This window comes from Melanostigma gelatinosum, assembly GCF_949748355.1.
Source record: "Melanostigma gelatinosum genome assembly, chromosome: 7".
Classification (NCBI taxonomy): Eukaryota; Metazoa; Chordata; class Actinopteri; order Perciformes; family Zoarcidae; genus Melanostigma; species Melanostigma gelatinosum.
The window spans coordinates 25435706-25463201 of NC_136640.1; the positions used below are offsets into that span (position 1 = coordinate 25435706).

A 27496-nucleotide genomic window follows, 5' to 3' on the forward strand; every position below is an offset into this window, starting at 1 on the left:
ACTGGAAGTTAATAGAGTTCCAGTTAAGGTATTGCTGACATTGGTCTTAGTTTTGCCTTTGTATTGTGCTCACACTGTGGCTCTTTATTAATGTGCATGACAATAATTGTTTTGTTAGCCACAAAGACAATTAGGGGCCGGAGTGTAAGAGCCATTTTGTATTCTTAACAGTTTTTGTATTTTATGTTTATTGCTAAAGTACCGTACTTTTCGGACTATAAGCCGCTACTTTTTACCCCACGCTTTGAGGCATCGGCTTATAGTCCGGTGCGCTTTATATACGGATTTTTCCGTAGCTTTTCTCTGCCGCAACAACTGCAACTTCCGGTTCCGGTCTAACACAACATTTACTAGCTCCCGACACAGAACAGTTGCTACCAGCAACCCCTCTGCTACCAGCTGTTACTGACAGGGTCGCTACAATATGGATGAAGTACCTTTGACCTAGGACTGTTCACAAAAAAGGTTGAACGGCAAGATGCTTTTAACAGTACATGTCCGACTCGCTAGCTTCTAAGCTAATTTTAACATTACGGCCAATGGGGAAATGCTAACCGTGATTAGCATTAGCGAATATATATAATATATCTTTGTACATCTTTTCATGCGGACATACTTGCATGTTCAAGGACCCAAATGCAGACTCGTTTTTTTTCCAGTTTTTTTTCCCAGTTCTACAAAACTTGTTCTACAAAACTTGTTCGAGTTTTTTTGTGTGCGTGTTTTTGAGTGAGAGAAATAAATGTTTTGTAGAACAAGTTTTGTAGAACTGTAAAAAAAAAAAAAAAAAAAACGAGTCTGCATTTGGGTCCTAGAACACACCACATCATGAACCGGGGCAAATCCGCCCTTGAGCTTGTGTTGTCCTCCTCATTGCGCTGCCCCCTTAATCTCATAGTATCCCAGCCTTTCAGAACCCGTTGGTGAAGGTGGATTCTTTCACACTGTTCCGCGCTGTTAGGATCCACTGGCAGACTTGAGAAAAAGCTGATCTTCTCTGCTCATAGCTCTGAATAGCATTTACGGCTAACTGGCTTGGCCAGTTGCTGCTAGCACAACAGCTATTCAGAGCTATTAGCAACAACAGTTATTGCCTCATTGTTTTTCATTTGGTAGCCTTGAGAGACCTTAGTCTGTAATGCAAATATGTCTGCATGAAAAGATGTACAAAGATATATTATATATTCGCTAATGCTATTCGCGGTTAGCATTTCCCCATTGGCCGTAATGTTAAAATTAGTTTAGAAGCTAGCGACATGTTATGATGTTCATAGAAGACAACTTTAGTACTGTTGAAAGCATCTTGCTGTTCAACAGGGACACCTGCAGCTTATAGACCAGTGCGGCTTATCTATGTACAAATTCTTTTTTCTTTTGACAATCAGCTGGTGCGGCCTATATACCGGAACGTACAGTATGTGTGTTATGTTCTTTAGAATGTTTACCATATAACAGAGTTAAGATAATTGGTCATGTTGTAAAATGTGCTTCATATGTGTGTTTTGCCCTTTGAAGTTAAAAGGCTCCTCTATTCTGTGCTATTGGATATTTATTGGTTGACTCCTTTAAGTGAGTTCAGTGTAAGTTAGGCTTTGATGGAGCAGGATGTGGAGCAACAATTTTTCTGACCGCAGATTCTAGATTGCAGATTATAGAACGCAGATTATAGACTTTTTAGTTGTAGCCAGTTTAAGTCAATGTTTTAGTACTCCAGTTATTACCGAAGGAAATTGTTTTGTTTATTTTTTACATCGAATAAAACTACTTTTAGCTACGAGCCTCATCTTTGGACAGCTAGCAAGAAAAGTTTAGTCTGCAAGAGCACGTAAATTGGACATGGTAGTCTACGCGAGTCAGAACCCTTTACGTCCTGCAAGAAGTGGCCAAGAAGGATGGTAAAATAAGCTGCCACTACAAGAAGTGATGCTAACACCAGTGCCTAATGGGAAGCATGATATTGAGAGAGATTACATCATCATGCATCAACCCGATTATATGTAGTGAAGTTGGGATGGAAATAAGGTGATACAAGGATGCAATTAAACGTTTGGATTCAGAATTCATTTTGGTTGAGAAACGTTCACATTATCGTATCCTGTGGTTTGCAGAAAGGTACAATGCCAACATTCTTTCTGGTGACTGTGTTGGTGTACGATGATGCAGCAGGAAAACGCTTTCCAGCAGAGAAATGCTTGAGGCTGATGCTTTGAACCCTAATCCTCCTTTTATTTTGCTTAGCCACAAGTGAGAGCACCGTCCAACCAGTCAGAGTGACCACAGCGAGGGAAGCCAGCTCCATGTCTATTTAGTGGCTGGTTCAGATGAGTTGTATTCACTGCAGAGGGACAGGAGTTCACAACAAAGCTGTAGAATTCTCTCTGACCAGAGAGCGTTCTGGCCATGATTTTATACAGGGTTACAGGAAATAACAGTTAAACTAAAGGTATGGGTCAGGCTAAGCTTCTCAGGAAGGACAAGGGACCTTGAAACTATCTGCACCCAAGATGTATTCATTGTCAGTTCAGGGGTCTGTGAACCCGACTCACAGGTCTGTCGTGGATTTGCATGGGCTCAATACAGGTCTGTTTCACAAAGCAAAAGGGGATTGATACATTAAGGTGTGACGTCTTACAGGTCTGGTCTGGGCTCACTTCACACCACACCAAAAGGTTTCGCTCACAGAGGTTTGTTAATTAATGTAAAATAGTTTCTGTCTGCACAGAGGTTACTGTTACAGACAGAACGGGCAGGAATACACAGGCAATATAAAAGAATACAGTGAATAAAATGTAAAGATATAAATGGTTCTTCTACACTAGCTTTAGGTACTGTGACTATAGTTGTAATGTTAAGTGAGATCATGCGTTTTAGGTGATTGATAAAGACACATTGTGACTTCCTGACGGGACAGCCTAAGTTCTGCGTGACGTTCCTGTGTCACAGTCACTTCCAGTCACTGGTGCGTTCTGTGCACGTCCACTACATTTGACGACAGTTACTTTTAACCAAAGCATGTAGAGCTTCAGAGCCTTGAACATCTGAAGTGAAAGTTTGAGACAGTGCGGTGAGGCCAATAAGAAAGTGGCATTTTGCACTCCAGGTCTACCCAATATCTACATAAACACATTAAGGTTTGGTTCAGCTTTGTTGCTCAGCTAATCACAATTAGCTTGTTCTGTTGAACTATAGACTGTATGTAAGATGTGGACAGCAAGGCCGAGATTTTCCTTGTGGCACTGGCACCGCAGTGGCTAGTCTGTGGCAAGCGTCAGTCAGGTGCCACAACAGTGGCAAGCGAGCGGCACTAGTTCGGCACCCGTCAAGAAGCTGCCGAGCTGAGCGGGCGGAGCCACATTTTCTGAGAACACCCATTGTTGTTACGAGAGGTCAGCTGCCGTAAATCAGTTTTATCATCATAGTATGGATTTTAGTTGAGTCACCTGAGCCACCCGTTCTCTGTATACATCCTTAGAGTGGTTACTCTACATTGTACTTTTTTGTTTAAGTATGATTTTGTTGGTTTTGAAACAAAAAGGGAACATAATACACTTTATCCATGTACACAGCAAGAATCAAGTTTTCGATTAATCTGTGGATGGTTTGACACAATACCGTTTGTAATATAGTTTAATCAAAGTAATTTGTGTGCGTGCAGAAAATCCTATCGTAACAACAATGGGTGTTCAGGAAATGTGGCTCAGCTCGGCATGCTTCATGACGGGTGCCGAACGAGTGCCGCTCGCTTGACGCTGTTGTGACACCTGACTGACGCTTGCCACTGACTAGCCACGCGCTTGCCACTGTCGGTAGTCGCACTCGCTGTCTCTCGATGTGGACGTAGTCACCGTGAAGTCGCCAATTAATTTGTGGACGGATGTTTTGGAGCTTTAAGTTAATTTTGCTTGCTCCAGAAGTGATAACTGAGGGTGAAGCTAAGTACAAACACTGAATTAGTAATTTAATTTTGTCAATTCACTTTCATGAATCGTAAACACACTGTGAAAGGGTTAAATCAGGTGAGAAGTAGGGTCATTTTCTCATCGATTTCTATACAATCGGAGGACTCAACCCCTGCTGGTCAGTAGAGAGAATGCAGCTGTAAGACTTTTCAGCATTGGTTTCACTTTTTCTGACCGCTGACTGCTGGCTATATAGAACCATATTACCAAGAGGCCTGTGTAGCTCACCTGGCAGAGTGGGCGCCACATGCATGAACCTAGACTGAGACCTTACTGGGTTTGAATCCCCCCTTTGCTGTGTGTGTCTCTCTTTTCTCTCTTTTCTCCCTCTTTTCCTGTCTCACCATCCAATCACAGTCGGGTTACTCAAAAAGTCTGTTACAGTTAACAGGTACACCCAGAGTTTTAAGAAGGTGTTATGTCTGCTGCCGCACTCCCCACTTTTTGGCTCAAATTCTCTGTTTCCTGTCAACTGTACACCCCCTCTCTGTCCTCTCCCTGCTTGCCCTCTCATTACCATCTAAGTATTTTATGGCCTAGCTTTGGACAGTGCAGGGGAATGATGCAGTGGGGGGAAAAAGGCAAGCAGAGGAAGTGGAGGATTTCTTGTGAGGTAGGGTGGGGTGCAGCACTGATTAGACATGAGCACTGAAAAACACTCCGGAAATGTAAAGAGGGTAACTACAGTTTCAAAGCTTATCACAGCGATATCGGGAAACAAGAAACTGGTATCGATCTTGTTGGGAACGTAAAGGAGCGTGTTTGGGTTATCAGCATTTAAGAAACTGAATTCTTGACATCAATAGAATTATTAATGTATGTAACAATTATTAATGATTATTAATAACAACAGGGCACCACCCTGCGAACAGGGACCAATAACCAAACGATAAAACTAAGTCTCATAATTAGTAGTCACTCATAATGTCAATAGTCGGGTGCGACTACACATTCAGTGACAGTGAAGGGTTAAGTTCGTACACAAGGCTACTACATACAGTTTCATTATACATATATATACACAAGTAATCACAGACGACTGCTCCTTAAAGTATAACAGAGTTTATTAAATCAAAATAATAAATTATCAAATCAATTAATATTGCAACCAACAAACGTTATCATACAATTTTATATGCCTAAACTAAAGAATGAATAAAATGGATGAGGGTGTATGTCTGTCTGTGTGTGTGTGTGTGTGTGTGTGTGTGTGTGTGTGTGTGTGTGTGTGTGTGTGTGTGTGTGTGTGTGTGTGTGTGTAAAGAAAGGGGAGTCTTAAAGCTACAGCTAAAGACTACAAAGATGGCGGCGTCGAATGACGCGGGCCAAAAGGGGAGGGGCCTTAAGATACTACAGCTAAACTACCACCAGATGGCGGAGTCGAGTGACTCGGACCAAGTGGCGGTGAGACTGCTGTATGTAATCACGTGTGTTCTGGGCAGCACGTGTGTGTGTGTGTGTGAGGCCATCGATTGAACGGGGTTTCCCCCAGGGGCAGAGATAGGAGCTGTGTGTGTGTGTGTTACGTGAGAAGAGGGAAGAGAAGAAAAGGAAATTAAACTCTGCGTGAATCACACTTTGGCGTGCGATGTTGTAGGGAGCCTGAGTTTGCTCGTTCTATCACGCATAAGTATACCGCTGTCGTCTTTGAACTACCGGTAATTTATGCCGTGATAAGCCACGCACCTCAGCTCACTCACAGAGTCGAGTTAATGAAGAGAGAACTCCCACACGGAGTGGGAGACACTGAATGAAAATAATCCCCAAATAAACAGTCATAGCAGTTAATACACAAATACAGCGGAGCTTCTGTGGTCCGTAATGATTGCGTAAATACCTCCGTATAATGCGACAGTGTCTTAACACAAACAGAATACGGGAATTTACCGTAGAGCGGATCTTCTGATCCGCGAGGGATTGCGCAATAACTCGATATCACGCGACAGTAACTTAAAAACACGGGAATATCAACGTATAAATGAATGGCCTGAATTAAATTTAAGTTAATTTAAGCTAAGCTATGCCCAGATACCATGAACCTTACTTGTCGATGCTTCGTTGCAACGGAAAAGTGTTCGTGGGGAAGTTGTCCTTTTTCCTCGTCAGGAAGGGGGGCAGGGGGAGCTTGCTGGTCGGCGCGGCTTTGCAGCAGGCGTCGGGCCGTCGTGGCGTGAGCTCGCTCTGGAGCGAAACGCAGACGTGATCTATCCTCGCTGCAGGGAGGATGATTTTACTTCGGTTTTAGACGACGTGGTCCGCGCGTCTTACCGGGAATCATCGGTGGAGGATTGAGGCTTAGTCGTCTTTCCTCCTGCCGGTATGTGTGCACAAAAGAAAAAGAAGCGGAGACGAGTCGTGGGAGGGATTCGTCTCGGCGGGGTAAAGGGGCCTTAACTCAGAAAAAGAAAACACGGCTGTTTCGACCAGCGAAATGGCTTTGTGACCTGTCAGGGTTTGAGATGGGGAGAAGGCCGTTGCTTCCTCGTGGCCTGCGTGGCCAGCGTCGCGCTGGCGGGGAAAGCTGGATCTTCTGTGTCCAAGGACATTCAGGTGACTTCAGGAACCATAGTTTTTTGGGGGGGCGGGGGAAATTCACACCCTAGTGTGAAATTCCTTCAGAGGAGGTTTGCTCTCATCAAACTACAAATCAGGATGAAACCTTTGCTTGAAAAAGGGAAGGCCTGATTCTCTTTGTCCACAGCACATGTTGAAGCCATATGGTCAGACCCCAACAATCGTTTTTGTTTTACCGTACTTACTTAGAGGCCAGCTCATAAAATGTACTTCACACCCAGCTGTTAGACAGAAAAGTGATTGAAACTAAATGAAAATGAAACTACAATGGCCCTGACTTTCCATGAGAAAGTTTGGTGTTCCACGGTCGGTCGCTTATGCACAGTGTTGGCATGTCAGCAAGACAGACCGGCTGACTGGCTGAGAGAGAGAGAGACAGAGAGGGGGAGGGAAATGTAAGACGGAGGGAGGAGAAAAACAGGGAGTGTGATAAGAGCAGTGGGAAGACTTGTTGGCTCTCTGTCAGTGTGTTTCCCAGCAGCCTGCTGCGCTCCCGGATTATTCTATTATTCTATTCTATTATTCTAACAGTGCCGGGGCTCTAATGTCCAGTAGAGGCTCCCAACCACATGGTAATGTACAGTAGGAGACCTGTCGGTGCATGTAACCTGACATAGAAGGAGTAGGAAAGGTGTTTCCCTCATTTCCTTATTTGACAGCAGAGCCGTTGGAGAATGACTCCAAGCAGATTTGTGAAATGTTGCTGCTGTCTCAGGCGGCTCCACTTTGTGTCGGCACATTTGGCGTGTGTGTGTTCTGTTTGCTCAGCTGTTCGGATCCCTGTTGGCAGAGGTGAGCTCTGGGACAGGTTCGTCTGTTAGGTGGAGGCATATATCCAAACCCATGTGCCTGTTAGTGTGGACTCTGATCCCTCACAACTTAGTTTCTGTATGTGCGTGAGAAACCAGTGATTAGTGTCAGAGGAAGATATTATGTGTGGTTTACCTCCATGGGGTTAACAGAAAGACTTTCTTTCCTACTCAGTGTCCTGTCTCTCTGTCGGTCTTCCTTCCTTTCCTCTCAGGCTTTCGTCACCTGTAAACACAGGCAGCTGAGACAAGCCCAGGCACTGCCCAGGTATCGGTATGTGTCATGTGTCTGTTTCTTCAACCTTTTTATTTTCTACCTTTTCATTTCTTATGGAAGTGGAGTTAACAGGAAACCATCCTCACTTCTCGAAAACAAAATCAAATAAGTGAATAGGAGGCTGTCAAATACGTACCAATGTCACTGTGGAGGATCACCTGTTCATTCTTGCTGTCCCTACGTTGCCCTTTAAGTATCATTCTCAGTTAAATATCAGTTCCCACATTGTGCACCAGAGATCGCACTGTGGTCATTTGAGGACTGAGCTGTGTGAGGCGTTTCAGTGGAACTTCATTTCACACATCAGCGTGTGTTTCCTGGTGTCGGGGAGTTCTACTGCGTATGTGAGAGAGTGTGTGAAGCCATGTGCTGTAGTGATGCCACTTGAGTCGGTGTCGGTTGAAGATGACACGTTTGCAAATAAAAAGAATATGGCAGTGTGTCCTGCTCCTCAGTGCACTGTTGCTCTTTTTGTAGCCCCATCAGTCAGGTCAGTATGCTGTCTTTTTTAGTTGTTGCTAGGCAACTTCCAAATGAGTGCTAATGTTAGCTTAAAACAAACCTTGAACTGTACGCTAATTTACAGTTAATGCTACAGTTTAAATGTATGAAAAGTCCCACACAGCCTTCTGTTCAGATCATGATGACGTTGAAGTCTCGTTGCTCCTGGTATCTAACATAAGTCATTACAATGAGAAAAAACGCTGATGACGTCCACAGCTTTTCCGCTCTGAGTTGAATTTCTTTTTAAATTGAGGTGTTTCACTCTTATTGACAACAACTATCTTGTCTGATCAGTGTATCAGGTTGCATTGTGGGTCATATAGGTGCCAGGTTTTGACCAGGTGTGGAATAAAAACACAATATCTCGATTTCTACCCTTTTTTTTCAAAACTATCAATCGTCCGGCAATATTATAGGACTGTAACGTTAATCAGTGGATTAGCCATGTATACTGATTTTTGGAGCACTTAAACATCTATATGGTTCCTTCTTTTAGATTGAGTGATGTCAACCAGCGATTCCTAACTCTTTTGAGTCGCAAACCAACACTGCCTTTTCAGGTGAGCTCCAGTACCCCTTCATCGTTGATTTAATTGATTTAAATTGGATTTTACTGAACACTGTTAATTATATAAAACTAGATATTGATAATACCACCGAGGAACTTTGCGACGGATTCATTTTGAAACATACTAGAACTTTAGAATGTAGAACATTTAATGCTGTGAACACCACCAACAGAAATCCATTCCCCATCATTGTAATGTGGTTGTGGCAGATGTTGCAGATGTTTCAGTGGTCCACAAGTAAAAGCTTCTCTGACCTGAACCTCTCTGTGTGGTTCGATGTTCAGTTCGAGAACATTTTGACTTCATCGTGTGAGCCAACCTTCAATTGATCCATAACAGTCACAACACAGGTAGCCTATAATACATTATAAACATACTAAATCATTATAATCTGCCTATTGAACTGTATGACTATGAGCACTCTTAAATATTCATAATGCTGTATGACATTAATAACCATAACACATATAAAAGTCAAGTGTCATCATACTTCAAAACAAAATAATATTTGTATGTTTTTATAAGTTGACAGTTGTACAAACTATGCCTCAAGTGAGAAATTGTTCCTCTACTCAAAAAGGTACCTTTTGACTAAATATTTAACACTAATAATATTGCTGTATTGTTTGTTAATAATTGAGAAGTCAATGAGGAGCCCGTCACCTGGGAGGCACGGTGTTGATGACAGCAGTGCTCTCTACTTTACATGTGGGTGACTTTAGACAGAGATCAGACCTGCTACTTGTTCTGCTGAAGTGAAGGTGGACACTTGGGGGCTTTGTCACTATCGGATGCCGAAGGCGCTGATCAAGCGGTGGTGTTCAGTGTGCGAATGGCTGAATGATGACATTTAGTGTTAAAGCGCTTCGAGTGGTCAGGAGACTAGAAAGTGGTAAATAAATGCATAATAAGTCCTTTTACCATTAATGCTCATATGCTGCCTATTCAGTGGCAGGCTGAAGTCAGTTGCACATGATTTACTGAAGGTGAGCACAGCAGATTGTCTCATGTCATGCTGTCACTGCTCTAGACTTCTGTGTTGCCTTCAGATGGCTGCAGGGATTTACTGAACTGAAGGAGAACCTTTTCATATCCTATTACTATCTGTTGGCCATTACTATTCGTAATGGACAACAGATACTGTAAGAATCACGCATATTCATCATTCATTCAGTCCATGGTGGCATTGCAGTTGTGTTGTACGTGACAACCAAAAGGCTAGCAGAGAGCCCCGAATAAAGGATTGGATAAATCCACGAAGTCAATACTTAGTGAGACAGATGTGTGTAAAACTATTGGATATCAAGAAGAGAGAGGCCTTGCATGCCTTAAACATCTGTGACACTGGAATGCTTGAATGTTCTGTTCACAACTACAACTAGCGTGATGTGTTAGGGTTAGTAGTGTCACGGATCACGGATCAATCCGTGATCCGTTCGGATCAGTCCTCACGGTTCGGATCAGCCCTCACGGTTCGGATCACTCGTGAACCGCGGATCAATCGAGTGTGTGTGTGTATATATATATATATATATATATATATATATATATATATATATATATATATATATATATATATATATATATATATATATATATATATATATATATATATAGGAGGAGATTTTCTCAATCTGGACTTTTGGAATTTTAGTTGAACTACAGCTTCAAACTTCAGCAATTATTTTGCAGAAATATGAGCATATTTGCCATCTCTTGCAAAATAAGACCTCTCCTGATTTATTTTATTTTATTTAACCAGTTGGTGGCGCTAATGCGCCAATTCATCGTTTGCCAACCGCCACTACACCTCAGAGAAGAAGAAGAAGAAAGTTTCGCGTGCCTGTGTTGTTGTGCTTATGAACGGCAGTGCTAAGTACCCGGATGTCGATGGAGGAAGTCAGTAGCCTGCCAGCCGTATGACAGATATCGTTCTCGGTTTTTTTTTTTTTTCAACAAATCATGGCCGCAGCTTCGTCAGAATGATGGAGGGGTTTGTTTCTAAGCGCCCACGGCTCGTCCGGTTGTAATAATATGAGTGAGGAGCGGAGGACCGATGCTATCGTTAGCATCGGTCCTAGGACGAGCTAACCTAGGACGGAGTCATCAGAGTAGTTTTATTTTGAAAGTCCGTTGCTCACTGGCAGCGGTGGAGGAATAGGGACTAGTGAACATCGCTGCGGTAAAGTCAGCAGACACTCAGATCTCCGTGGTCAACTCAGCAGACACTTACATGTTAGTGCACCTATATGCTGACATTCACGGTAAACGCATTCAAACGGCACAGATGGGGAGCGAGCGAAGGACTTTGAAAGTTAGCGGAAACATTAACGTGAGACAACATCCGCTTTCTTCAGACGAACATCCGGTTTTCAGAATAAGATGCCAACAAAGTATGAATTATATTCACATTAAGTATAAAACATGCTACCTGCATCTCGTGAGTTAACGGGAAAATACACCTAAATTCTTCATAAAGTGTCTTTATTCTTTGATCGCTGGGTAACCATAATTACCTTGGAGTTACAGCATGATATTGATGAACAGTAGAGCTGCATTCACATGCTCTGACTGTCAAGAAGACAGAAGACAGACATTTTTGCTGAAACATGCTGAAACGTTTCATTCCTGTTGCACAGCAGTGGAAGGTTTCACATACAGTCAGCACACTGCACAGATAGTGAAGAGATAGAACTGCTGAGGTGTAAAGAGAATACTGCTGCTAACAAGAACCTTATTTGTTTAAAGTGTTTGCAAACCAAATGTTATTGACCTTTTGTTCATATAGCAGTACTTTTAAAATAAAAGTGCACAATACACTACTTTTGAATTCATGATTGGACTTTGCCATAACAAGGCAAGGCAAGTTTATTTGTATAGCACATTTCAACAACAAGGTAATTCAAAGTGCTTCACATAAACCATTAAAAGCATCAAAACATAAGGCAAAAGAAAAGGAGATTTAAAAATATAAAATATAAAAAATATTAAAAAATATATTAATTGAACGTGGTTCAATTAAAGGCAGCAGCAAACAGAAAAGTCTTCAATCTTGATTTAAATGAGCTGAGGGTCTCAGCAGACCTGCAGCTTTCTGGGACTTTGTTCCAGATATGTGGAGCAGAAAAACTGAACGCTGCTTCTCCATGTTTAGTTCTGACTCTGGGAACAGAAAGTAGACCGGTCCCAGACGACCTGAGGGGTCGGGATGGTTCATAAGGTAGCAGCAGATCAGAGATGTATTTTGGTCCCAAACCATTCAGTGGTTTGTAAACCAACAGCAGGATTTTAAAGTCAATTCTTTGTTGGACAGGAAGCCAGTGCAAAGACCTCAGAACTGGAGTGATGTGATCCACCCTCCTGGTCTTAGTGAGGACTCGAGCTGCAGCGTTCTGAATCAGCTGCAGCTTTCTGACGGACTTTTTACAGAGACCTGTAAACACACCGTTACAGTAGTCCAGTCTGCTGAAGATAAATGCGTGGACAAGTTTTTCCAAATCCTGTTGAGACATAATGCGATTAATCGCAAAAAATCCTATATATATATATATATATATAGAAATTATATATAATACAAGCTTTTATATGAAAATATAACGGGGCCTTTAAAATTTTGCATTTATTGAAAAATATGTTCCTTATACCGCTAAATTAGCAGAGCTTTGTTATTGACAGTAAGCAGCAAAAATAACAAGGGAATTTTATTGTGAAGGATTTAAATACAATGTGTTTATCCACCATTTTGCAGCCGCTACTTTGACCACAAAATATATCCGATCACTGTCTGATCAGGCAGATTACATGGAAGTGTCTAGTGTGGACACACACGAGGACACAGCTGAGTTCTGATCTGATTCATCCAAAAACAAAACCACATAGAAAAGATAAGTGTCACCACGGCCCATGACGGCTTTTACATGTCATTTTCATCCACATGTTGTCGAGGGGCCCTGTGTGAAAATCATCTTGTAACACTTCTGGTTTCAGTTCATATTGAGTTTGGAAGGTACACATTCCTGAGTACATTTGCAATTCATCAAAGCACTGCAAACATTGCACACTCCAAACCAGAGGCCAGCTAGTTTTCCAGCATAGTTAAATATTGTGAAGCTGGCATGTGTGGTGTGTGCTCTGTGCCTGTGGATGAGCACCGTGAGAGGGCCGGACGGATGCACACAGCCCAGGGTTCATTCAGCCACAGCAACAGGAACCTCAGGAGCTCAAGGCAGCTACAGTTCTCTGAACCAGGTGCTGCAGCTGCTCTCAATGCATGATGGGAAACGTCTGGCTTTCTATCGCTTTAATAATTATTTGGCTGTGTCTGATGAACACATCTTTTCTTTCTTTAATTGCACTGTGAAGGTTTGTTCTGTTAATATAATCTATGTTCTCCAGTTAATGACAACTTAAATCACCACACAGTAGCTGAACAAATTAATTCCATTCAAAGTGCAGCATTCCAATAGCTCTTCAGTTTTAACATAGTGAAGTGGAACAGAACCTTTGGGAACAAGTGAGACGTGAGGATTAAAAAAAACATCAGATGAACGAATGTTATCACATTCATGTGACTGTGGCTCAGTGGAAGCAAGGTCGTCCTTCAATCAGAGGTTCGATTCCCACCAGTCGCATGTCTATGTGTCCTTGGCCAAGTCACTTAACCCCAAAATTGCTCCCGTGAATGTGTGGGAATGTTAGTTGGTCCTGATGGGACCTTGCACGGCAGCCCCTGCCATCAGCGTATGAATGAGTGTGAATGCGATTGATGTAATGTGAAACCGCTTTGAGTGGTCGGAAAGACTATAACGCTCTACAAGTACAGTCCATTTACCCGTCAGTCTACTTCGGTTTAACATCAATCAATAAAGGACAATGGATGATCTGTACATTCGATACTTTCTTCTCTTTCTCTTCCTGTTTGTGAATATAATTTATGTAATCGTGAGGAAGAGAATATCTTTATTTTGGGATAGTGACTGAGTTTGGAGCAGTATCGTAACAAGACTCATACTGGGTAGAGAGCGACATCACTGTTCAGTTTGTCATGCAGGGTGACGAGGGCCTGTAGGACACCAGTCTTGAGAAAATATGTCACTCTGCCCCAGTAGGGCGGGGTCATCACCAGGGAGACGTGGACGCTGGCAGGTTGATTTGGGGCTGAAATAGCATCTATATCCAAATACTTCCTACCTGACGGTGAAACTAGAATCAACTGACGGCTGAACTTGAACTTGTTATATTCCTCAGTGTTGACATATCACAAACCTACGCAAGAGGCTCTCACTGTTCTTTAAATTTGAGGCTAACGGGACGGAGACTGTAGTTACTCATTGTATTAACTGAGCAGTGATCCACCGTACGTACAGTGATAGACGATCTTGGACAGATGAGCTCCCGATTATTTAGAAAACATGTTGCTGCTACCATTCAGAAATGGTGGTAAACTAGACTTCAACTTAATCCCGATTTTATTTTCAGAAGTCACCATGTATAATCTAGAGAACATGGAAAAAGTAGTTTGGTATTAATAAATTCAGATTTAGTTTGAAGCACTCTGATCGGGTGGCTCTAAGCTGTGGACCCTGTACACTGCCATCGGCAGTACTTTGAACATTTTTCCCATGACGGCGATATTCAAATGGGAAACAAATCTGTCCCCTGGCACACAAAGCATTCATACAACCAATACTGACTACATTACATCAGCACTTAATGCTGATCTGATGAATGTGTCCTGAGTCATTGTGGTTCGGCTGGAAGCTTTTTGTCTCTGGCTGCAAACGCCTATCTCGTCCAGACACGTCTGAATTCCGCTCAGAGATTCACGGGTCTTTGAATCTATCTTTGATTTGAAGCTGAAAACAGCTTGGTTAAGGTCGGGGAACGATCATGGTCTGGGTTGAAATAAGTACTTTGTTAAGGTTAGGAAACCTTCGTTGGCATGCTCACAACAATTAATACCTGGTTACGGTTACAATAGTGGACATGCTTATATAAAAAACACATTTGTTACATTTGTAACTGATTAGTAACAGTTTTGGAAAGTACAGAAATCCCACAGTCGTGCTGATAGGGCCGCGAGATCAGAAAATACTAATGTGTCATGTTTCAGGGCAAACACAAAGGTCAGATGTGTTGCTTAGTTTAGAGGACATGTTGGTGGGGACACTCCTAAGGACCCGTTGCATGACTACCGGTACTTTGGAAAAGCACTTTTCATACATCTAGAGTTATACATTTAGAAACATGCTTGAAAACCAGTGACATACCAAGTATAAATTAACACGGAGTCCCTCAAAAAGGGCTAGAAAACAATATGAGCAATTAAGTCAAGATATGCACAAGAGATTCAAAAAAACCAGAGGTGAGAAAAAGACTGCATTCATGGGAAAATCTACCTGCACAACAAACTGTGTGCTTGCACAAGCCGATGAATCATGTTTCCAATTTATGACAAAAAATGAGTTGAAGCGTCTTTTGCAATGCTGGGAGAAGCACCTTAGTGGCAGTCTTTCAGTACCTTTGTCCAAACATTTCAGACAGTTTCTCCAAAATGCATCCAGCACTTAACACACTTCCATAATCACTGCCACAAGTTACCTCTTACTCTGAGAAGTGGAGGCTGTACCTCAATGAACAAACCAGGAATGAGTAGAATACATGAACAGGGGTGGGCTGCCTGTTTTTGTTGATCCCGTCTACCTGACTTGAGAGGTTCCACTTTAAATAAACTCAATCATCACCACATTGAGGCATCTGTCTCTGTGGCTGCTTGGAGCTTGGGGAAGATGGGGCTTGTTCATGTTGCATGTCGGCCCCTCTAGACTAAGATGATGTGGGGGCTCGTCCTTTATCTTTACTCGTGGCTAGAATGGCCACTCTTTCATCTGGACAGCAGTTGTGTTTGGTGTGTGGAGAAAACAATTCTGTGAGCAGCCCCTCTCAGGAAAAAAAAGAGAAAAATGCCAACTAGAATTACCGGCTCACAGATGTATGCCTCCATCAACCAAGTTCCAGTTTGAATCCATGTCTGTCCAAGATCACGTCATCATTTTATCCTATTCGACATTTGTGTGAAATTGTCATAATTAGCATATGAATTCTTGACTTATGACCCAAAATGTCCTTTGGTGGTCAGTGATCTTTGACCACCAAATTGAAATCAGTTCACCGTTGAGTCCAGGTGGACCAGAATAAAAGCCATCAACATGGAGAATCTACATGTAACTGTGAGGCTGCTGTTGCACTGTGTGAATGGCATCAGGTGACAGGAAGTAAAGGTGGACCCAAGCTGTTGCCTGGCATTGCAATGCCGTTGAAGCGGTTTATTGATATGCATACACACACTGACACCTTACTCACACCCTGCATACTCTACACATATGCATTTATAGATCTGCGGCCCTAACAAGTACTGAGGACATGACTTTGGGGTCCTCAGTGGTTTGAACTAGTCAAATCAAGTCTTGCATTTGTCATCCTGGCAGTTGCATTGTTCTGGGAACAAACCGACATTACACTAGCAGTGTGGGAACCAGACATGGAGAATCATACACTAAAAAGACTAACATTAGACGATGCCCACCTAAACTGTTGAACTGCGACTGCTGAAGCCTCATATTAGTTTCAGCCGAACTTAACAATTGTATTTTTGCACAGAAGATAGAAGTGTCAAGTTCAGTCTCATTGTCTCCCGGATACATCACATGCAATTCCTGAGCCTTTTGTTACTACAGCCTGTCCATTTCACTTACCATGGACACAATGCAGGAAACAGCCAATTGCCAGGGGATTAAGCCCCCCCCCCCACACACACACACACAACAAGGGCTGAGAAAACACATTCCAGTCAAATAAAAGCAGTGTAGAGTAAACTCTGCTTTCACGGTTTGCCAGCAGATTCCAGGAATCATTGTTTCATCAGGTTTAGTATTTTAGACAGTTTAGACCCACGGCTATTTCTCATACTGACTTGTTCTCATTTCTTTCTTGTTTTTGCTTGCAAACGGGCCAATCGTTCCTTTATGACGGGCTTTTCTTTTAATTCCCACTGAATAAGAAGTAGCTCGGCCTGTTGACAGCTCCGTGTTCTAGACACCCAGCTGTCAGCTGAGCCAGCTCTTCACTGAATACCTTCCCTTCTCCACTTGCATAAACTCTGTTGAAGCTTGTCCTGTTGCGTTGCTGTAGATTACAATTTTCAGCTGTGCCCCTTTAGAACCAGTTATTCTTGTTTAAATAATCACGGATTCTCAAAGCTTAGCGTTCAGCAGAATTAAGATGAGTATCTTTATTGAGGCAGAGCGAATGAGGCTTCAATGTGCTAATATGTCATCATAACGGCTGCATAGTGTGGCCTTCTGCACAGCCACTGGAACATGAGCAAACCTCTGGAGAGAATGTCTGACAGCAGAGAGACTCGTCTTTCAATATATCCTGCTGACTCACTCTTTTCCTCCCTTCTTCTTTTTTGAAGAACGAAGCATGAACATAACTTGTCCATTCAGTAATGGTTTTGGATTTGAGGATCGATAGAATGGTCCCTGGTCACGGACAGGATATGTTCTCTGCATGCTTGTTTTGTCTTACACTCACTTCCAGTGTGCTGCATATTGTCCATAGAGGTCTACGTACACCTGACTAACTGTTCTGTGAACCTGCACTAACTTCTGATCTGAACTACCTGACAGCTGCCGCACACATAGCAAATATTGTGATGAGTTGTTCTGCTCTTGAAGCCCAGCTAGTCAAAGAGTCTGTTACATCATGTCAGGATCCCATTCACTCCAAAAGAGGCTCAAAATGCATGCGATGCACGAAAGGGACATTTACTACAGGGGTCCTGTTAGCGTGTCCTTCCTCTCCTGGGCAGCTGAACACTTTACACGTATGTATATCAGTAGCCATTTAAAGTAAAACAACAACATCTTCTGGTCCATGGCTTCTCCTGTGAGATGCTCCTCATGCCTGTCGGAGGTCCTGATGCACTGGAATGGTGACTGTAGGCTGTAAAGCAGACGTGCACTCTCTAGGTCTTGGCAGGCTTGGTGAAAGTCTACCAGTGCTTATTTTAGCTGATGGCATTTTCCGAATATGTCTTCATAATTAGGAAAGTTTCACTGTCTGTGACTGATGCATGAACAGGTTCAGTGCAGGGACAGCTATGTGTGTTAGACATTTATCAACATAAAGAAGTATAAACCCATACAGGAGCCCAGACAAACCCAGTCCTGGTCATATTCTATAAGTCCTACGATGACTGCAACAGATTTCCGTCCTCCTGATCTCCTGCAGGCTGCATCAGGGAAGCTCTCAGTGGACGGCTCGCTGCACAGCTCCAGCTCTGAGCTGCAGGACACCATGAGACGCCTGGGCTCCAACTCAGAAGACCGCTCTCGCCTCACTGCTGCCCTCTCCTGTCTGAAGAGTGCTGATGACGCAGGTGAGCCTGGCTGCCCTGCAGAAATCCAAACATTAATAGGAATGCTATGAATAGTACTGGGGTTGGTTTATTAATCCTGTTTCATCTTAATTTTGATAAATCATTATGTGATATATTTAACAGCCATCTTTGTTTGATGTTTTACATATACCATGTTCTAAACAGGCATTCTTAGAGATGTGGTTTCTTTTGATACTTGATTTGAAATAAGAACATGAAGCCAGGTCAGAACCAGGTCCACTGTGTGCCAGTAGAGCAGGTGTTACCTGGTTTGAGTCATTGAACAGGATTCAAATATAAACGTTGACTAAAGTGGCATCGCTGAGCTGTCCACTGTGTCAGATGGTCTCCATCAGGAAACGGGGTTTGCTCCGTTGCCATAGAAATAGGTTGTTGTGGGTGATGTTTTACACTTGAATGCTGTTTTACTGCTCTTCGTTTAAATTGCTGTTTTTTAGTTGACTGTTTGTTTTACTGCACTTTGCAGCTCGTTTAGAGAAGTGCAACATCAATACGGTTCATCATGCAGGAATCATTTCTTGTTGTGTGGGCACACTGGCCACAGAGTGTTCTATGCACATTGTAACGGTAAACTAAACTCAATTTCAGATGGGATTATAGTATATTTGAATTTTCACATTCATTTGACAGAATAAATAGATAATTAAAACTCATAAGTAACCATCCCAACCATCTGTAATGTGTGACAACCCGTACTCTACTTGTGCACTCATTTTGGATCTTTACTCTTTGACTCGAGGTGATCCGAGGCCTGACTCAGGCTCCTGCAGCTCTGAGTCCCGACAGGACAGCAATGTCTTCTCTCCCATCGGCCCCCCCTCCAGCTCTGTCAGCCCCCCCCTCCCCCTGAAGCCCACCAGCACCCATGGCCGCTCCATCTCCATATCAGTGGTACCTTGTTCAGCTGACCAGAGAGCTTGCATACTAACTGAGGACGCCTTCACCCTGGAGCCAAGCAACCCTCCAGCCACTCGAGCCTCAAAGACGCACACCAGCAAGCCCTCCCACACACCACCACCACCTTCACGCAAGCTGCTGCAGCTCCTCCCCAACATTGCAATGACGAGAAGCAAGAGTCAGGAGTCACAGCTGGCCCACCGCATCGAGGAGCCGGCGACACACAAGTGGGTTTTTGAACTGATGCTGCAGTCATGTGCTACTAGGAATGATGGCAGATCAGTGCCTTACATTTCAGCTGCTAAAAGAGCTGAGACATACATTATTGCATTCGGGTGTAGCCTCACCCATTCTGTCTGTCGTTACATTGAAAACACTGGATGATTACTGCTTAACCAATCGCACGCCAGAGAGAACATCACCCAACAATTACAATTCTGCCTGTGAATATTTGTGATCTCCAGAAGTTATTTCAGTCTGAGGTACTGTACTGCTGCTGGAGAACAACACACACACACACACACACTTAATGCAATAAAACATGTCTGGTAGTTTTATGCCCTGGACTACTTTAAGGAACTAAGAGGTTCCTTCAGCCCACTGGTGTCTGTGTTTCCATATGGTCTAAAGACAGTGGTCGTATTCCCGACCATGTAGAGAATCCTGTCAGAGCTCCTCACTCAGCCGCAACATCTCTACATCAGGAGTGATTCAGGGAAGGAAGGGACAGAAACCTTTCCCTCACTGAGGAGGTGTGGCTGGCACGGTGATGGGTATGACGCATTCTTTCAAAGAGCTGTGATTGGTTGATCCAAAAGATCTAATGAATGCACTCTTGGTGCTGATGGGCCTAGAAAGGACAGAGAGATGGATAGATCACAGAGACTAGTCTCTATTCAGACATGGTGGAGTTCTGAAAACTATTTGATGTCTGTTGAATACATTGAAGCCACAGGCTTACTTTATATCAACTTCCATCAGTTTCAGTCTCTAGAAGGAGCAGCATCAGCGATGCCATGCCTCTGTGCGGTGCAGCCGCCCCCTCACAGGGTCACAGGATGAAGTGACCTGCTGTATACAGTGGTTTTAGTTGCCGTCTGTCTTTGCAGAGCTGGTAAGAAGAACAAAGCGCTGGGTGCTCTTCATATCAACGGCTGTGGTAACAGTCCTGAGGACTCAGCGCTGCGCTCACCGCTACTGTCTGCCCGAACGCCCGTCCCAGCCTCAGCCCCCTACATGATGCCTGCCACCCCCACCCTGCTGGACAGTGAGTCCTCATCACAGATACTGGCCTAGCGTCCTGCTCCCTTGTCCTTCTATGATTCTGTGATTCTGTTTAGTTTTCCTCTCATCTCTTTTTGTGTTTTTGACATACATCGCTGTAATGTTCTTCACAGATGTGACCATGCACAGGAGTTCCCCTCAGACAATGAGGAGAGACATTGGCCTGGCTGTAACACACAGGTCAGTTACTGTCAACTCTATACACCTCCACCTTGCAGCAGAAAAAGTCAGATCGTTGCATTCCTATTTTTAATTGCAAACTTATTTGGGGTTCAGCTTAAAAAGCGAATTGAGCTTTTATGGGATGTTTGGGTTCAAAGTCTGCCCATTTTATTGAATCATTACCTACATCTTCCATCACCTGTGCAGATCATTTGCTTATAATGCTAAATTTTTGTTTCTATCTGTATATGACAAGGTACCCCATTATTTACATTTTAGTCATAATATTTCCTGTAACTTCCCATGGAAAGTTTCCATCTTGAATATTCCCAGAATGTTGCAACCGTTCTTAAGAGATGAGGTCACATCTATGGAGCCTACTCATGCAGGCGCGTGGCCCTGACTACGCTGTAGCTGCACATCCTCCAAACACATTGAGGCTGCAGCGACTGACACCAAGCCAAGACGAGAATTATGACTGTGTGCTTTTGTAGTTGCAGACGACAGTGTTGATCGTGAAAACAACATTAAGGGGCTTTATAAAGGAAAGAATTCTGAACTTTTCATTCACACACATCTAACAAAGCCATGTCCACTGCAACCCTTCGTCACAGAGAATGTAAAATGTAAATGAACACCTTGAACACCTTGTTAATGTGGAGTCTCCAGTCCCCAACCATAACCCTGCATTCAACACTACAGTCACTGAATGTAGGGGCTGACTGGCATGAGGTGAATTCATCTCAGCGCCATTGTGATAAAGAAATGTTTTTTCTTCCTTTTGTAGGTTTTCAACCAAGTCCTGGCTCTCCCAGACGTGCCAAGTGTGTCGCAGGAGCATGATGTTTGGTGTCAAGTGCAAACACTGCAAGTAAGAGAGTGTAAATATAAGCTTCCTGCTGTTTGATTATACTACCACCTGTTACGGTTATCATCTGTTTTATCTGTTCACAGGTTAAAGTGCCACAACAAATGTACCACAGATGCTCCCTCATGTCGGATATCATTTCTCACATGTAAGCACTTTTTTACACTTTACCTTTTTTTAAATTGAATTGCCGGATAAATACCTTACGATTGTTGCTCATGCTCTGGTGATTTACTGCAGCAGGGGTATGTCAGCTCATAACATCTCAGGACAAGTGCATTAAGGAAGTCAGCTGTGTCTCCAGACCATCTGGTGATGTGTGTGGGTGTGGGTGTGGGTGTGGGGCTGTTTACTGTGGTGGCAGTCCAGAGTCCAGCTGAAGTGAACGTTTCCACTGAGGGAAAGCACAAATGTCTGGGTCCATCTCAAGAGGAGTGACAGAGAAATTGAAATGTTTCCAATAAAAACATGACATCATGCTGACAGCGGCTCACAACTAGATGTTTTTTAATGATTTAATCTATTCTGACCTGATTACACAGGGGACAGTACAGAGCTGTGATGAAATGAGAGGAGAGATGAGGAATAACATATAACAAAGGTGCCTGCTGGACTGGAACGAGTAACTTCATAGTCCGCATCTTAAAGCCCAGGAACACCAGGACGCCCTGATCTTTCTTTAATAACCTAAAATACAGAGCGTGCCTCTTTGCTCGCTGCTCTGTTTCCATCACAGAAGCTTTTGTAGTCGACGTAGTTACTGTAGGAGTTGTAGAGTCTGCCATGCGGTTGTTCTGTGTTGCTCTGTGTACAATGATTCAGCTCAAACAGAAAGTGCACTGATTTGACCCAAAAACTGCTTCTGGACTGATGACTGGAACCCCCTGTGTTAAGGTATGAAGTAGTATGAAGTAGTATGAACAGACAGTGATTCTGTGCTGAGCTGCTGCGGTGAGAAAGTAAGAAAAAGGAAATGTTGTTTTTCTCACACTGCTGAAACCTCACATTAGTTTCCTGTACACTGTGGGATGTATTATTGCACAAAAGCACATTAGGGAGGGATCTTATAAAAGCCAGTATGAACTGGATGAATGATTACAGGTAGTTACTACTGTTCTGTTGAAAATGTGTGAACTAATCTGTTATAATATATTGTGATGTAAAATGAGCTGATGCGTGACTGTGTTTGTAGTGCCAAGGATGCGGAGGGCAGAATCAGTGCCATCAGATATCAATAATCGGATTGATCACACAGCAGAGATCCCACTGCAATTTGGCACTTTACCAAAAGCAATAACCAAAAGGGTAAGTACGGCTCTCGCTTTCATTACAATGCTTGGTATTCTGTTCTGGACTGCTGTTGCTGACTTTATCCCAGAGGTAATATTAGAAATGTAGTGTAAATGTTGGAGACTCCTTACTAGTGTGTGTGTGTGTGTGTGTGTTTTCCAGGAGCCTCCCCCCAGTTTGAACCAGCTGGACTCCAGCAGTAACCCGTCATCATCCACCTCCTCCACACCTTCGTCTCCTGCACATTTCCAGCAGAATAACCCAACGAGTGTCAGCGCCACACCCCCGACCAACCCGTCGCCGCAGGGCTCCAGGGACAGCCGCTTCCACTTCCCAGGTCAGCCTCCTGCCCCTGGAATCTCTCACACACACACCAATGGGCGACTGTGGCTAAGTGGAGAGCAGGGCCGTCCAATCAAAGGATCGGCGGTTCGATCCCCGGTTCCGGCTGCACTAGTCGCATGTCCTTGAGCAAGACACTTAACCCCTAAATGTCTCCCGTAGCTGTGCCTACGGTGTGTGTGTAATCTGGATTGTAAGTGGCTTTGCTAAATGACTGTACTGTAATGTAAAGGTAGCACGGTTTGGGTGTTAAAATGCACTCATTGTCCAGTATCTGCCGAGAGATATTTACGATGCTCCGTCTCATTGATATCCATGTGGTGGATCACTTCTCATTCGTAGAATGCAGTAACACAGCATCACACATAGAGCACAGCACAAACTGCAGCCTCCATAAGGACCACACGTTGATTCAACACCTCGAAAACATTGTACCCTCCATGAAGGTTGATGGATTCGACTGCATTACTTTTAAATAGTTGACAATTGTCTGTATTTGAATGCATTTTGGCAAGAAAATGTTCAATGTGTGTAAGAAATGTACAAATTTCGACCGGCTAATGTGAACATGTGAGCTTATTTGAGCAGTGTTGGGTTTTTTAGTTTCTTCTTCAAGTCAAAGTACTGTAATCTATGCTGATATTATATTTTTTTCAGCAATTGACTATTTTCAGGCTGAAAAAGTTAATAACAAACAGAAACAAAAGACCATTAGGACCATTAGGAACATTGAAGTGACATCATCCGTCCAGAGAAGATCACACATTTCAAGCTGGGAGATCGACGAGCAACGAGTTCACAGCGTTCCACGAGCTCTATTAGCTGCTGTGGTCAAATTAGAACAAACAAATAACTCTGTTACATGGTACTATCATAAAAGCATACGCAAAGAAGCTGTCATGAAAGCACCTTTTGCGATTCTTCTCTTTCAAGCTCTTTGTGTTTTGTGCTGTCTGCTGTCATGGCACGTTTTTTAAAAGAGGTGGCTGCCGGCGCTGCATTGGCTCTTGTGTTGGACCGATCACTGTACACTTCCATCTCTCACGGTTCCTCTTGTGCTGAGAGAGTCCTCTGAAACAGGAGCTAAAAAGGCCCTCAAACCTACCTGAACAACAATGTTCTCCGAACTATGAATAGTTTGAAAAGGCCTCCAGCCCTCAGCGTTATCTTTCTGAAAACAGGAAATAACTCTCAAGCCTGCATTTCAAACTAGAGGCATTGAGTTTGAAAGATGTAGATGTTTACCAGGCAGTGCTATAATGTGTGTGGTTGCATTATGGGAAATGTAGGATCCAGTGTTTTTGGAGGTGACTCGTACTTGGGACTAAACGTCAGGAGTTACGTGCTGGTATTGATGACTCATAAACACTACGAGTTAACCAGTAGTCATTCTCAAGATACTACTCTGTAGTCATAAAGTCATTACTGTATGACTGCAAAGTAGAATGAAAAAGCAGCAGCACTGTGTTTCCATGAGGCTCACAGAGACGGTCCTGACACACTGAGCCACCAATGCAAAGGATTCACACTTCATCACTCTGCCCACTGTTTTTGCATTTAACTTTTATTTAACGAGATAGAATCCATTGAGATAAAATCTCTTTTGTGATCTGGCCAAGAAGGCTGCACAGTCAAAGATCGAGTGCTCAACTCGACACACAACAAAACAAACAGAAAGCAGCAGATGACGGAGTAAAACGTCCACACATCAACAGAAGACGCCGAGCAGACACAGACACACACGAAGGCGTGGCAAAAGTTGCAAGTGGTTCAATTGATTGTTTATTGTTATTGTTATAAGTGGTTAAAACTTCTGATAACTGATAACATGGTCTGTTCTGAATTCATAAAGTAAGATGTATTGATACTGTGCACAGTGCAGGATTCTGAAGTTGTCTTTTGCAACAGATGTTCCTGCTTCCACATGTTCTGCTGTTCAACATTGTGGCAGCAACAATGAGTCTGGGTAAGAGAAAGCAACATAGGTTCCATATTGGCTGATATTAGCCAATCACATTTCATATACGTCGGCTGATCAGTAACAAGAAATGTCAGCACAGATATGTTTCGGATAAATAAGTTCATTCAGAGACAATGTCTCCAGTCGTGTCCCACAGAGAGCACGGAGCACTTTATTACTACTCACATCTCAGTCTCAGATGTGAAGAATCCTTATTGTTGTGCTTCTTGTTGATGTTAAAAAAGTCAAATGAGTCTGTATATCCATATCACATGAGGATGTCAATAGGCCGGTATGTACAGAGCTTAACATCCCTACCAAGGATGTAGTCCGTTGCTAATTCTTGTTTCTTCTCTCAGAGCGTCCCAGCTCACTGAAACACAGCTAATGACAGCCGAGCAAGGAGGGGTGAGTCCTGACACTCCTTTCAGTTCCTCTTTCTGGTGACCAAAGGAAGTGTCACCGTAGGAGAGCAGAGCAGAGCCAACTAGTGGGGCACGCTCACATGCACTAACATGGCCCTGAGGGGCAACAGCCTCTGTGAAGAGGACCTGCTCCCTAAACCTTCATTCTTAGTTTATACATTGAAAAACATAGCTGAATATTGTATTCTACTAAAATGTATTTAAAAATGTGGTAAATGAACAACAGCACCAAAGGATTCTGGTAGTTGACTGAGTATCCTGTTCCATGTTCACTGCTCTCGTTCATGTGTTTCAGGAGGACTCCCCCCCAGCAGAGGATGAGGAGGCAGCTGAGCAGTGCACCAGAGAACAGAGCCTTTCCACTGTCGCGTGTGATGAGGACGGGCTGGAGGACCTGCCTGCTTCCATACGCCGTCGGGGGGCCGTCGGACGCTGGAGGGGCCCCATCCGCCGGAAGGCCAGCCAGACCAGCGTCTACCTGCAGGAGTGGGACATCCCATATGAGCAGCTGCAGCTGGGAGAGCTGATTGGCAAGGTGAAGACAGACATGTACTATAGACACACTCAATCTTAGAATACAGCATACAATGGCATCATCTGACACAATGGATTGTGTGACGGTCCAGGGGCGCTGGGGGAAGGTGCATAAGGGCCGCTGGCACGGTGAGGTGGCCATTCGCCTGCTGGAGATTGACGGCAACAACCAGGATCACCTGAAGCTCTTCAAGAAGGAGGTGATGAACTACAGGCAGACCAGGCACGAGAACATTATTCTCTTCATGGGCGCCTGCTTGGCCCCGCCACACCTCGCCATCATCACCAGGTACAGCTGCATGACTCGGCAGGTCTCACTTCTGCTCTTCGTCCCTGTTTCCAGCACACTTGCTGATATAAACTACCGGTATGGTGATACTTTCACACGTGATATGTGGTTTTGCTGTGCATATTTGTTGATTTTGAATTTGGTTTTAGTTCCAATGTGGCATGTGTTTTCTCTGCAGTTTCTGTAAAGGTGTGACTTTGTACTCTGTTGTAAGAGAAAGAGGTCACATGCTCGACATCAATAAAATCAGACAGATTGCGCAGGACATTGTAAAGGTAAGCGACCCGTGATCCGTGTGAGATTGAACGAGTAAAAAAAGCTGAACTTAATCATTTCAACACCAACATATGATCATTTCTGAAAATCCATGAAGCTAAAGATCACATCATCATGAAATCCTTATTTCAGTCAGATGAGGTACAGTGGCTTGTAAAAGGATCCAACCCTTTCAAAAGTAATCCCATTTGTCTGAATTACAACGATACACTGAAAATGTAATGTTTGCATTCACCCATGCTCTGGAAGCTCCACGTCAACACAGATGAGAAAATAATGCTTCATTCCTTAAATATATATGTATTAATTATGACTTATTAGTATCACTGGTCAGACTGTGAATCTGAGAGGAAATGTGAAAATGAAGACCAATGTTAGAAGAAGAACGTCAGAGATGAATAGTTTGAATTCACTCATCTTCCACTCTTATGCAGGGAATGGGTTATCTGCATGCCAAAAGCATCATTCACAAGGATCTGAAGTCTAACAACGTGTTCTATGACACCAACAAGGTGGTCATCACAGACTTTGGCCTGTTTGGGATGGCTGGAGTGGTACAGGAAGGCAGGTAGGAGTGAAGTCTCTCTATCGAAATGATCTGTACCTCCTCTGGTAAGCCAAGGTTACTGTCTTCATCCGAGTGTGTGTGTGTGTGTGTGCGCGCGCGCGCGCGTGTGTGTGTGTGTGTGTGTGTGTGTGTGTGTTTAGAAGGAAGAACATGTTGCGGATACCTCGGGGCTGGATCGACTACCTGGCTCCAGAGATTGTTCGAAAAATGAGTCCAGAGGTGGATGAGGACCAGCTGCCTTTCTCCAAAGCTGCTGACGTTTATGCATTTGGGTATTGATTGATTGATTGGAATTAAACGGCCTCCTCAGGTTTATCAGCAGCACTAATTGTATGCTATATTCTGAAGTTCATTTGACATTTAAACTAATGTTTTTCATTATCAAAGAGAGCATCTTTTGCTGCACTTCCATATTCTTTGGTGCTCAGTCATTTCCTCAGTTAGTG

At 43.4% G+C, this 27496-nt stretch overlaps 1 protein-coding gene across 2 annotated transcripts in view; it reads left to right on the forward strand.

Moving 5' to 3' along the window:
* LOC306779519 (kinase suppressor of Ras 1-like) overlaps window positions 1–27496 on the forward strand; it is a 43683-nt gene that overhangs the window by 13357 nt on the left and 2830 nt on the right. The window contains exons 1-16 of one of the 2 annotated variants that reach the window (XM_079271472.1): window positions 7056–7105; window positions 17987–18134; window positions 18895–19279; window positions 20162–20319; window positions 20450–20516; window positions 21286–21369; window positions 21453–21514; window positions 22559–22671; window positions 22819–22993; window positions 24907–24964; window positions 25318–25366; window positions 25679–25918; window positions 26010–26206; window positions 26385–26481; window positions 26917–27050; window positions 27191–27322. In XM_079271472.1, coding sequence (XP_079127598.1) covers window positions 7103–7105; window positions 17987–18134; window positions 18895–19279; window positions 20162–20319; window positions 20450–20516; window positions 21286–21369; window positions 21453–21514; window positions 22559–22671; window positions 22819–22993; window positions 24907–24964; window positions 25318–25366; window positions 25679–25918; window positions 26010–26206; window positions 26385–26481; window positions 26917–27050; window positions 27191–27322 — 2102 coding nt within the window. In that variant the 5' untranslated portion in view covers window positions 7056–7102. Of the gene's footprint in view, window positions 1–7055; window positions 7106–17986; window positions 18135–18894; window positions 19280–20161; window positions 20320–20449; window positions 20517–21285; window positions 21370–21452; window positions 21515–22558; window positions 22672–22818; window positions 22994–24906; window positions 24965–25317; window positions 25367–25678; window positions 25919–26009; window positions 26207–26384; window positions 26482–26916; window positions 27051–27190; window positions 27323–27496 lie in introns of those variants that run through there. The other variant, XM_079271473.1, reaches the window with a different exon arrangement.